This window comes from Musa acuminata, chromosome BXJ2-2, assembly GCF_036884655.1.
Source record: "Musa acuminata AAA Group cultivar baxijiao chromosome BXJ2-2, Cavendish_Baxijiao_AAA, whole genome shotgun sequence".
NCBI classification, from domain to species: Eukaryota; Viridiplantae; Streptophyta; class Magnoliopsida; order Zingiberales; family Musaceae; genus Musa; species Musa acuminata.
In genome coordinates, this window is record NC_088339.1 from 13861940 (window position 1) to 13875150 (window position 13211).

The 13211-nt window shown below is 33.8% G+C and overlaps 1 protein-coding gene across 1 annotated transcript; it reads left to right on the forward strand.

Moving 5' to 3' along the window:
• The first annotated feature begins 11413 nt into the window (after positions 1-11413).
• Positions 11414-12637, forward strand: LOC135604765 (polygalacturonase-like). Its single transcript, XM_065094417.1, has 4 exons — positions 11414-11528; positions 11620-11705; positions 11929-12324; positions 12404-12637. The coding sequence occupies exons 1-4, from the start codon at positions 11414-11416 to the stop codon at positions 12635-12637; spliced, it is 831 nt and encodes a 276-aa protein (XP_064950489.1).
• Positions 12638-13211: the final 574 nt, after the last annotated feature.

Below are 13211 nucleotides of genomic sequence, written 5' to 3' on the forward strand. Positions count from 1 at the left end.
GAAATGACTTGTAAAGCTCATGAAGAGCTTGAGGACACCCTTCCAAAGAACAGGAAGGATATGACACTAAGAACCCAAGAAGACCACTTGAAAGAAAACTCAAGTGATGAGGACCTTGATGAAGATTTGACACTCTTAACAAGAAAATTAAAAAAATTCATAGAAAAAAATAAATTTAAAAATGACACTAAAAAAAAATTTGAATTCAAGAAAGGCCAAGTAATATGCTATGAATGCAAGAAGCCGAGATATTACAAGAGTGAATGTCCCCTAACCAAGAAGAGGCAACTAAAGAAGAAGGCTCTCAAAGCAACATGGGATGACTCAAGTGTATCCAAAGAAGAGGAGCCTACCATCATCGAGCAAGTTGCTCACTATGCACTAATAGCTATTGGAGATGAGGTAACAAGTTCATTTGATGCAAATTTATCCTTTGATGAACTATTAAATGTTTTTCATGATTTATTTGATGAATGCAAATCAATTAGTAAAAAATATAAATTATTAAAAAAAGAGCATGATTCTCTTGTTAGTGATTTCAATAGATTAGAGATTGAGCATAATAGTAGTTTAACTCATTGTATAAAATGTGATGAACTAAAAATACTTAGAAAGGTAAACTTACTACTCAAAGAAACCTTAGAAAAATTTGAGGTTGGTAGCAAGTCTTTGAACATGATCTTTGCCAATAAGGGTCGCGTTCATAGGAGAAGTGGAATCGGATTTGTGAGTAGCTCTCACCAAAATCCAACCACTTTTATTAAAAGCCCAACCTTGCATGTTTCACCTCACACCAAATGCAACTTTTATTGCAAACTCGGACATATTGCCTATAAATGTCCAATTAAAAGATGTAGTCCACATAGATTGATTTGGGTTTAAAAGAACATCAAATGACTCAATGCAACATGATAAGATATGTAGATCGATTTTTAAGGCACCTAAAGTTAAATAAGTACTTAAAAATCATCTTTTTTTACAGAAAAATATAACATTACAAGCTAGGAGCAAGAGATGGTACCTTGATAGTGGATACTCAAGGCATATGACTAGAGATCCATCTCAATTCTCTAAGCTCACTAGCCTAGAAGAAGGATATGTCACCTTCAGAGACAACAACAAGGGTAAAATCATTGGCAAAGGAACCATAGGTAACAAATCCAACCTTTTTATTGAAGATGTGTTGTTGGCTGATGGCTTAAAGCATAACCTCTTGAGCATTAGTCACTTATGTGATAAAAGATACATTGTTAAATTTGAATCTAATGCTTGCATTATTGAAAAATCATATAAAAACACATTTATGATTGTACTAAAACAAAATAACGTATATACTATTGAATTAATGATCTTTGCAATGAAATATGTTTTTCGATCTTGAATGACAATGCTTGGCTTTGGCATAGGAGATTAGGTCATGCTAGCATGAAACTAATCTCTCAAATTTCATCTAAAGAACTTGTGAGAGGAATTCCTCATATTAAGTTCGTTAAAGACAATGTGTGTTATGCATGTCAACTAGGAAAACAAATAAAAGATAGTTTCAAACAAAAGAATCAAATAAGCACTTCTAGACCATTACAATTGATCCATATGGACTTGTTTGGACCAATTGCTACATCAAACCTAGGAGGTAGTAAGTATGCCTTTGTTATTATTGATGATTATAATAGATATACTTGGACTTACTTCTTAGCATACAAAAACGATTGCTTTAGGTATTTCTTTAAGTTTTGTAAACTTGTTCAAAATGAAAAGGGCTTTATGATTTCGTCAATTTGAGGTGATCACGGTGGTGAATTTCAAAACCATGATTTCCAAGAATTTTGTGAATCTAATAGATACAACTATAACTTCTCTACTCTAAGAAATCCTCAACAAAATAAAGTAGTAGAAAGAAAGAATAGAAACTTACAAGAAATGACAAGAACCATGTTGAATGAACATAGCCTACCCAAATATTTTTGGGCCGAAGCCGTAAACACGACATGCTATGTCATGAATAGAGTTCTAGTAAGACCCATACTCACCAAAACTTCTTATGAGTTATGGAACAAAAAAAAACTCAATATTTTATATTTTAAAGTTTTTGGGTGTAAGTGTTTTATCTTGAATGAAAAAGATGCCTTAGAAAAATTTGATGCTAAACCTGATGAAGGAATTTTTCTTGGCTATTCTTTTATTTCTAAAGCATTTCGTATATTTAATAAAAAAACTTTAATTATAGAAGAATCTATTCATGTTGTTTTTAATAAAGTTTCCGAAGTTAAGAAAAATGATTTTGATGATGATGTTAATTTTGATGCTTTGAATTTAAATAAAACCCCTTCTCTATCTAGTAACTTGGATACATCTACTTCCGAAACATCCATACCCAAGGATTGGAAGTATGTAGATACTCATCCTAAGGAGCTAATCATAGGAGACACATCTAAAGAGGTTTAAACTCGTTCCTCTCTTAAGAATTTTTGTGCAAACGCTGCTTTTCTCTCTCAAATTGAACCTAAATGCATTGACGAGGCATTGAAATATGATTTATGGGTTATCACAATGTAAGATGAGTTAAATCAATTTGAGAAAAAAGAGGTGTGGAAGCTTGTTCCTAGGCCAAATGACTATTTAGTTATTGGTACTAAATGGGTCTTTAGAAACAAGTAAGATGAATTTGGTATTGTGGTTAGAAACAAGGCTAGATTAGTAGCTAAAGGTTTCAACCAAGAAGAAGGTATCGATTGCAAAGAAACTTCCTCTTGTGGCTCAATTAGAAGCCATAAGGATGCTCCTTGCCTATGCTAGTAGCAATAATTTTAAATTGTTTCAAATGGATGTTAAAAGTACTTTTCTTAATGGCTTTATCTTCGAATAAGTTTATGTTGAATAATCTCCCGGATTTGAGAATGATAATTTTCCTATGTTTGAATTGACTAAAGCTCTCTATGGATTGAAACAAGCCCTAAGGGCTTGGTATGAGAGACTTAACTCATTTTTAATTTATAATAATTTCTTTAAAGGCAAGGTCGATACTATATTGTTTATTAAAAATTTTAAAAATAATTTTCTTGTTATTCAAATTTATGTTGATGACATTATTTTTGGTTCTACAAATGAATCCTTATGTGAATCATTTACGAAAAGCATGAGTCTAGAATTTGAAATGAGCATAATGGGGGAACTAACCTTCTTTATAAGCTTACAAATTAAACAACTTAGCAATGATATTTTTTTAATCAAATAAAATATGCTTTAGACTTGCTAAAAAGATTTAACATGGATAGTTCATAGGCTATCAACACTCCTATGAGTACCTCCACTAAGTTAGACATTGACAAAAGTGGAGAAAGCTTTAATCAAATAGCTTATAGGGGTATGATAGGTAGTTTGCTTTACCTCACTACAACTAGACCAGACATCATGTTTAGTATAGGACTTTATGCTAGATTTCAGTCTAACCCTAAGCAATTTCATTTAAAAGCTATTAAAAGGATATTTAGATACCTAAAAGGAACTCTTAAACTAGGATTATGATATCCTAAATCTAAAAACTTTGAATTGCTTGGTTATACTCATGCGGATTTTACTGGATGTAGTTTAGATAGAAAAAGCACATTCGGAACGTGTCAATTTTTAGGACAAGCACTTGTTTCTTGGTCTTCCAAGAAATAAAACTCAGTTGCATTATCTACAACCGAAGCTGAATACATAGCTACAGGTGCATGCTGTGTTTAAGTTATATAGATAAAAAACACTTTAAAGGATTATAGAATTGATCTAAAAAATATACCTATAAAGTGTGACAACATTAGTGCAATATGCTTGGCCTATATCATGATTATTAACATGATCCCTAATAAAATGATATCTAACATCAATGTGTTTAGTTCTAAAGTGTTGAATGAGATTCTTTGTTAAACAAATTGCACTAGTATTATCACATTTTATAGGAATGTTTTTCAAGTAAAGTCTATAGTCTTCTAAGATATTTTTCATCTATATTACTTGTGCACAACATGCACCTACTGCTACATATTCAATCTCGGCTATAGATAATGAAATAGAATTTTATTTCTTAGAAGACCAAAAAACAAGTGAATGACCTAGAAGTTAACATATTCCAGAGGTACTTTTTCTATCTATTCTGTATCTAGCAAAGTCAACATCAGCATAAGCAATCAATTCAAAATTTTTAGATTTTAGATACTATAATTCTAGATTAGGAGTTCATTTTAAGTATCTAAAAATCTTTTTAACTACTTTATAATGAGATTGTTTAGGATTGAATTGAAATCTTGCATAAAGTCTAACACTAAACATAATATCAGGTCTAGTTGATGTGAGGTATAGTAAACTACCTATCATACCTCTATAAGTCTTATAATCAAAGCATTCTCCTTTGTTATCCAAATCTAATTTTGTAGAAGTGCTCATTGGTGTGTTAATGGCATTGGCACTATCTATGTGAAATCATTTTAATAGATCCAAAGCATACTTAGTCTGATTAATAAAAGTCCTATCACTTAGTTGCTTAATTTGTAATCCTAAGAAAAATATCAATTCACCCATTAAACTCATTTTAAATTCTTAGCTTATACTTTTGTTAAATGATTCATACAAAGATTCATTTGTAAAACCAAAAATAATATCATCAACATAAATTTAAATAATAAAAAAAATTATTTTTAAACTATTTAATAAATAATGTGGTATCTATTGAATCTCGGATTTTGATGATGAAATCAATTGATGAGTTTACGATCTAATATGCTGTTTGAGAAAAGTGATGCAAGACTAACTTCGATCATGAAGAGGCAAAATAATTAAAGTAGAAGAATCAGACATTGGGCTAGAGTCTGAGATCGGGCATCGGGCTAGAAGAATCAAACATTGCACTAGGATCGGATGTTGTGAGAGTCAACATGCTGATAGATCGGGCAATACATCGAAAGCTCGGACGATAAACCAATGACATACCATATAACTTAGAATTCTTTGTCTTGTAATTATTTAGTTTTTAATTATTATAATTAGAATGAAAATTGAGTTAGTTTTAGGAGGAACCCTAGTAACTCAAATTGAGGCCATTGGGCCTGATCTGGCGCTAAGTTGAACTCTTTGAGAGGCCCATTCAGTGACCTAGAGTTAGGTCAAGTGGTGAAGCCGCTTGTGAGCTAGAAAAGTACGAAATATACTTTTTCTAGAAGACCCGACGGTGGTACCATCGGTGACACCGATGGTACCACCTAAACATAGTCTCCCAGATTGTGTCAGGCGATAGTACCACCCAATGTCAGTCTGGTAGATGGTAGTACTACCCAGACTGGGTGATAGTACCGCCAATTATCCAAGGGTACAGGCAATAGTACCACCAATACCTCAAAAATATGAGATGAGACCTTTTTTGACTTTATTTTTTAAGCCATTTGGGGCCTATAAATACCCCTCTTTCTTGCTTGTAAAAGTATGAAAAGAAAACAAAAATCCTTGTGATCCTGAGTTGTAAAATTGTGTAAAGTGTTAAGTGTCCCCCTCCTCCTCTTTTAGTTTTGGGCTTATTCTAAGAGAGGTGTAAGACCTGTCAAGTTTATTTCCTAAACTTGTGATAAAGAGAAAAGTGTTGTAAGAGGGTATTAGTCTTTGCCTATTGAAAGAAGATCGTTAGTGAACGCTAGTGGCCTCAATAGAAGAGGAATTGGGAGTAGATATAGATCGTGATGATCGAACCACTATAAACTCAGTTATAATTTTTGTTCTACTTTTTATTACTATTACTTTCTGAGTTCATTGTTTAGTTCCCTTACTCTAAGTCAAGCAAATTTCCAATATAGTTTTTCATCAAACGAAATTTTTTTAAATAGTCGAAGTTTTACGAAAGCACTAATTCACCCCCCTCTCAATGTCGAAACAATCCTAACAGTTGTTATTAGAGCAAAGTTTCTCTCTGTTGGTTTAACATCCAAGAGAGACTAAATAGATTTTGCTAGTAATCTAGAGGGTTACTCTATCACTCGTTCTCTTATGTTCAATGGGATGGACTACACGTATTGAAAAACATGTATGAGGATTTTTCTAATTTCTATGGACTTTGATTTATGGAACATTATAGAATGTGATTTTAAAAAATCCTTTAGACCAATGAATGAATGAAATGATCTAGAGAAAAAAATATTTCTTTAAATGTGAAAGCAATGAATACTTTGTTTTGCGCTTTAAACAAAAATGAGTTTAATCATATTTCTATATGCGAAACTGCATATGACAATTTGCACACACTCGAAGTCACATTTGAAGGCACAAGTAGAGTTAAAGAGTCTAAATATAATCTTTTAGTGCATAGTTTTGAGTTATTTCAAATTAAACCAAGCAAAATTATTGGAGACATGTATACCTATATTATGGATGTCATCAATGGTTTAAAAGTAATTGACAAAAGTTTCTTTAATATTGAACTCATCAATAAAATTCTAAGATCCAAAAGTGATTGTAATCCAAGAAACAAAGGACTTGAATAACTTTCCTCTTGAAGAACTTATACGGTTATTAATGACATATGAAATGACTTGTATGGTACATGATGAACTTTAGAACAACCTTCCAAAGAATAGGAAGGATATAGTACTTAGAACTAAAAATGACCATTCGAGTGAAAGCTCAAGTGATGTTGAGGACTTGACACTCCTAACAAGAAAATTTAAAAAAATTATAAGAAGAAATAAAATAAATCTTGTAAAACAAGATACCAAGAACAAAAGTGAACTCAAATATGACACAATCATCTACTATGAATGTACGAAGCTGGGGCACTTCAAAAGTGAATATCCTCAACTAAAGAAGAAGAAGCTGTTAGGATCGTGAATGACACTAAGATGGGGGTTGAATTAGTGCTATCGTAAAAAATAAGTCGATTCGAAACTTTCGGCTTGATAAAAATGTATCGAAAAAGATATTGAAAGTGTACTTGACTTAGAATAAGAGTGATAAGCAATTAAGGTAGAAAACAATAGTAATGAAGAGCAATAAGAAAGTGCACACTAATTTTATAGTGGTTCGATCGTTGTGACCTATGTCCACTCTCGATTCCTCCTCCGTTGAGGACACTAACATCCATTATCAATCTTCCTTCAATAGGCAAAAACTAACCACCCTCTTATAACACTTTCTCCTTTTTATAGGTTTAGGAGACAACCTTTTACAAGCCTCACACCTCTCTTAGATTGATCATAAATCTAAAGAACGAGGAGGAGGACACTTAGCACTTTTTCAATAATTTTATAATCAAAATCTCAAGACTTTTGTTCACACTTTTTATACTCTTTCATGTAGGAATGAGTGGGGTATTTATAGGCCCTAATAACTTCAAAAATAGAGCCAAAAAGTGTCTCATCCTGGGTTTTCGGGGTACTAATGATACTACCACCAGTACTAGGTGGTACCACCGCCTGTAGACTAATACTAGGTGGTACGATTGCTTGATAGAGCCTCAGAGACCGGGCTCTGGCAGTACCACTACTTGATAGTGTGGTACCACTACCTAACAGGGTGATACCACCGCTTGATAGCATTAACTGTCGGCAATACCACCGCCTATACCACTTGGGAGGTTGAGCCTCAAGCGGTTCCACCACCTAGTCTGAGCAGTGTCACCGCCTAATATGGCTCCAAGTGGCTAAATGAGCTATCCAACCGACCCAATTTAGCCCTATTTAGGGTCCAATTGACCCCTAATTGAGTTAGTAGGATTTCTCCTAAAACTAACTTAAATTAAAATCCTAATTATGATAGTTAAGGCTAAAATAATTTATGATACAAGGAATCTAAGTTGTTCAACACATCAATTGTTTAACTAAACTCTTGGTGAAATTCTAGTGAACTCCCGATGATCTTTTGGTGAGCTTTTGATGAACTCCCGACGAACTTTTAGTGAGCTTTCATTATATCATCCGATCCTTCGGTGTATCACCCGATTCATTCGACCCAATGCTCGATCATTGACTTCGACCCAACATTAGATTCTTCTTTAATCATTTTGCCTATCTCATGAGCGTAGTTAGTCTTGCATCACTTATCTCAACATATGGATTAGATCATTAATTAATCAATTGATTTCATCATCAAAATATGAGATTCAATAATCTCTCCCTTTTTTATGATTACAACCAATTGATGACGGAGTTAACCTTAACTCTCTCTATCTATATGTCATATTGAGATAAGGCAAACTTGAATTCAAAAGGAATCATAACCCTTGAATTCAAGTGAAACAATTTCAATCAATGCAATACATCAAAATTTCTTATATTGTGCATTATCATAGTTCCAAGTCATCAAAGTATAACATGCACAATTTCATCACTTCATAATAAATCTATTGAATCTCGGATTTTGATGATGAAATCAATTAGTAAATTGTTTGATCGAATCTATATGTTGTGAAAAGTGTACAAGATTAACTACAATAGCAGTAAGACATAAAGCAAATATTATACTAGAGTCAAGATCGAGATTTTGGGAGTTCGAGAGTTTGTTAGGAAGTCCGGACATTTGTTGGAAGTTTTGCCAGAACCAATCGAGAAGTCCAAGAGCTTGCCAAAGAAGCTCGTCGGAACTCGCCAAGAAGATCGTCATGAAGTCCAGGAGCTTGTCGGAAGTCCACCAAAACATTACCAAGAGATCGTCGGAAGTTTGCCGAAAGATCGTCGGAAGCTCGCCAAAAGAATAATTGACATACCGGAACTATAATGCTCTAGTAAATGTCTTAATTATCATAGTTAGACTATAGATTGAGTTAGGACTAGGAGGTGATCCCACTAACTTAGTTAGGGGCCAACTGAGCCCTTAACAGGGTTGAATTAGGCCGGATTGAATAGCCCATTCAGCACCTGAAATCACGGCCGGTGGTGGCACCACCTGGGATAGTCTCTTAAGTACTTTGGGTGATGGTACCATTGACTGTTAATGCTGTTAGGCGGTGGTACCGCTAGAGCTCTATCTCTAAGCTCTGTCAGGCAGTTGTACCGCCTAAATTGAGCGGTGGTACTACCTAGTATCAATCTGTAAGTGGTAGTACCACCCAATAATGGTGGTGGTACCGTTAGTACCTTGAAATCTAGGGATGTGACACTTTTTGGCTCTAATTCAGAAGCCATTAGGGCCTATATGTTGGAAAATCTTGGGAGCGACATCACATGCATAGAAGAAGAACAAAAACCAAAATCCCTAATTCTCAAAGATATGTTCGTCATCGTGCGAAGATTGGTGCACAAAAATCCGCGAAACATAAAACTACATATAGAATATATTGTGTTACCTAGGGAGATCGTATATCCTTGAATCTCTGTAGATCTCTAGGAGAGGGTGAAGGAGGTCAACCACCCTCCGCTCTAATAGTGATCCATACAACAGAGCTGCAATGACACTCCTCAAAATTCCAGGCCTACTCTGAGGTGGAGAGGGGGAGGAGAATAGGAGAGGCAAGCAAAGGCTCTAGCCTATTTATAGAGGTCTCCGATCAACTTAACCCTAATGGATCCTCCCCTATTGGGTATTGGATCTCCATCCAACTATCCAAGCCTCCTAGATTAGTGGATCTCTATTTGATAATCTATCAAGGGCTCTAATTGGATCTCATCAGATCAAATTAATTACATAATATCATGTAAGATCAAATTAACAAATGGTCTTACGATGATAATACATGATCTCTATCTGATAACCAATAATTCCGTAATTAATTTGATCTTACATGACATTATGTAATTAATTTAATTATTGATTAAAAAAATGGTCTTACATTGAAGGTGACATAGGAAAAGTAAAACAATAAAAAGAGAGACAAATATAGAATATACGAAGGATATTTGGTTTTGTATTTAATTATAATTATAATTTTAAATTTTCATATGGATTTGTGCTATCTGAAAGTTCTACGAAAAAAGGTATGAGAATTATATATTTTTTATCGAATATTTGTAATAAAAAATAAGTATATATGATTTCGTCAGGTCGATTTATAAAAGTAACAACATATCTATTTTCAATCAATGTATATGCGTGCAATTTGTAGTTGTATATAGTATACACAATTATTTGTTAGTTTATAAAATATTTTATTATTTAAAAATATAAAATTATATATAATTTTGTAACCATAAATAAATAATTATTCACATTTAGCGAATGAAAATATTTTAATTTTGCAGTATTATTCGATTTTAGTATTTCTTTTAACATTGCATTCGTTCAAATATAATAAAAAATCTATATTATTAGTTTTAATTGCTATATGATTTTGTTAGATTTAATATGATAATAAACAATCGTTCCAACTTTATGTTCTCTGGAATGTGAGCTTCTAAGATAACATATAAAACATATCAAATTAGACATCAATTCAATCCACTATTCCATTTGTCCCTAATGGTTTAAATTTTAACCTAACGGACATTTCATCCATGTCTACCGGGTTGTTGCTATTTATCTAAATTCAATCAAACCCATAACCTTATTAGCTAAATTCTCTTTTTTTATACTTTAAATGTATTCAAATTAAATTTCATCATCTGATCTCTAATTGTATATCATACAAAAATTCGAAACACAAACCAAAAACTTAATAAGTAGATTGTGGTGCTCTTCTCTTAATTCATCATTTCATATACATAAATATTTTGAACACACTGACATCATGCATAGTTCATTTTCAATTTGTATATAGCATAAAAATTAAAGTCATCGGTTATTCAACACCCCAACATCGCTCGCAAAGTTCACAAATTATGGAGTTAACACCTTCCAAAGGAAGAGGTTGTTTCCAAATGAATATAGGCCACGAATAGAATTCCGAAATGGCAAACCAGTAATCATATGTATTCTTCTCAACCATAAACATATATAAATAGCAAGTGATTGTTACCTTTATTGTCAAAAATTGCTTAAACCATATGTACTTAGTTGATTACATGGGAAGAATCCTCTTGCATGCCCTCACTATAAATGATTTCTTAATTCAAACTATTGACATGCACACACAAGCACTGATTCAGAGAACACATCGATCGAGGAGAAGACTTTTGATAATGGGATTAGAATTAAGTATTATTATGATTGGCTTGCTATTCTTCATCTTAAGTGGTGCGAGGGTAGCCATGGCTGACGGTGTTTACAATGTGAAGGATTATGGAGCAGCAGGAGATGGCCAAACCGATAACACAAAGGTAGCTTTTCATGTTTAGTATAGGTTTTCACTACAACCAATAGTTTTTATCGTAGTTCCTATGAATTTAAAAATCTTCATGAACTTGAATTACAAAAAGTTTTAGCGGGACAGAGGAGAAACATAAGAAACTTCTTGTATTTTCATCATGACATCTCCATACTTACGGTTGTAATAATTATGGACATGGTAGGCCTTTGAAACGGCATGGAGTACGGCATGCGCGGTACAAGGGAAGGCAACGATAGTGATCCCAGAGGGAGCATACCTGCTCGGTCCAACAATCTTCAAAGGGCCATGCAAAGGCATAATGGTGATGCAAGTGAAAGGGCAGCTACTAGCATCCACCCATCTCGAAGCTTACAATCAATATTGGCTCCATTTCCAGTACATTAATGGATTGGTTATCTCAGGTGGTGGAAGATTCAACGGACAAGGAGCTTCTGCATGGCCTTACAACCAATGCAAAAAGACAAATGATTGCAAACCCTTACCCATGGTATGGTAGCCATGTCTTCCTTGCTCTAACCATGCAGATATTAACACTACTTCGTTCTTACTTTGAATTGCACTGACAATCGTTATAATGATACCGTATAGAACTTGGTGTTCAGTTTCGTCACAAACGCAACCATCAAAAGCATTTCTTCTATCGATAGCAAGTTCTTCCACATTCATGTCTTTGAATCAAGAAACATTATCTTTGATTCCATCAAGATCAGTGCTCTCAAGATAGCCCCAACACTGATGGCATTCACATCGCCGACTCGACCAATATCCAGGTTGCCAATTCAGTCATCGGCACCGGTGATGACTGCATCTCCATCGGCCCGGGCTGCACCAATTTGACCATCTTTAAGGTGTTATGCGGCCCAGGCCATGGCATTAGCGTCGGTAGTCTCGGCAAAAATGCTGGTGAGAAAGATGTAATCGGGCTGAACGTGAGTAATTGCAATCTTACCGGTACAACAAATGGATTGAGGATCAAGACATTGCAATCTTCTCCATCTAGGTTGAAGGCCACTGATTTCGTCTTTGAACACATTATCATGAATAATGTCTATAACCCCATCATCATAAATCAGAATTATTGCCCATCTGCTAACTGTCCCAAAAAGGTATGCCTCATTGCTTCTACTACAGCTAAATATATCATCATAGTCTTGAAATTTGAGCATCCTTCCTCTCTCCATGTAGGATCCTTCTCTAGTTAAGATCAAGAATATCAAGTACAGAAATATCGTGGGGACCTTTCTCTCGCCAATAGCTTGTAATCTAGTGTGCAGCGAGGTTGCTCCATGTGAGGGCGTGGAGCTCAGTGACATCAGCTTGAAGTACAACGGCAATGAAAAGCAACCCAAAAATGCTTCTATTTGTGTTCATGTCTATGGTAGCTCCAATGGCAATGTGAAACCTGACCCGTGCATCTGATTTCGCATTATGGGGTTGTGAGGCAAAAGTGATGAACTATTCCACACAAGAGTTCCTATCCCTACTTTTTTCTGCTTTCTCTTTGTACCAGAAACAAAAAAAGAAACAAAGAAATTGTCCACATGCAAAATGACATCCCATGTTTATAACATGGATATCTCATGTTAGTTTCATATTTTTCTGAAAAATATACATTAAATTTTAGTGATATTGTAATTACAAAGTATAGTTATTAATATTACCGAGTTGTTATTCGATTAAGCCCTAGGTCACTAGTTGAAACGTTGTGTCAACAAGTCAGACTTCATATTTAATTATGAAAATACTTTAAAACATGTAAATAATTTAAAATTTATTTAAAAAATCTAAAATATCACAATTAATAAAAAATAAAAAACTTTAACAAATAGAAACAAAACTTCAATCACATAAATTTTGATAAAAATAATCTTGTCAACTTATACTATAAACATAAACCTTTATGCGCATTTAGTAACACATGATAATATATAAAATATTTTAAATTAAATTTAAAATTCCAATGATTGAGTATGAATATCGATATAGATATAAC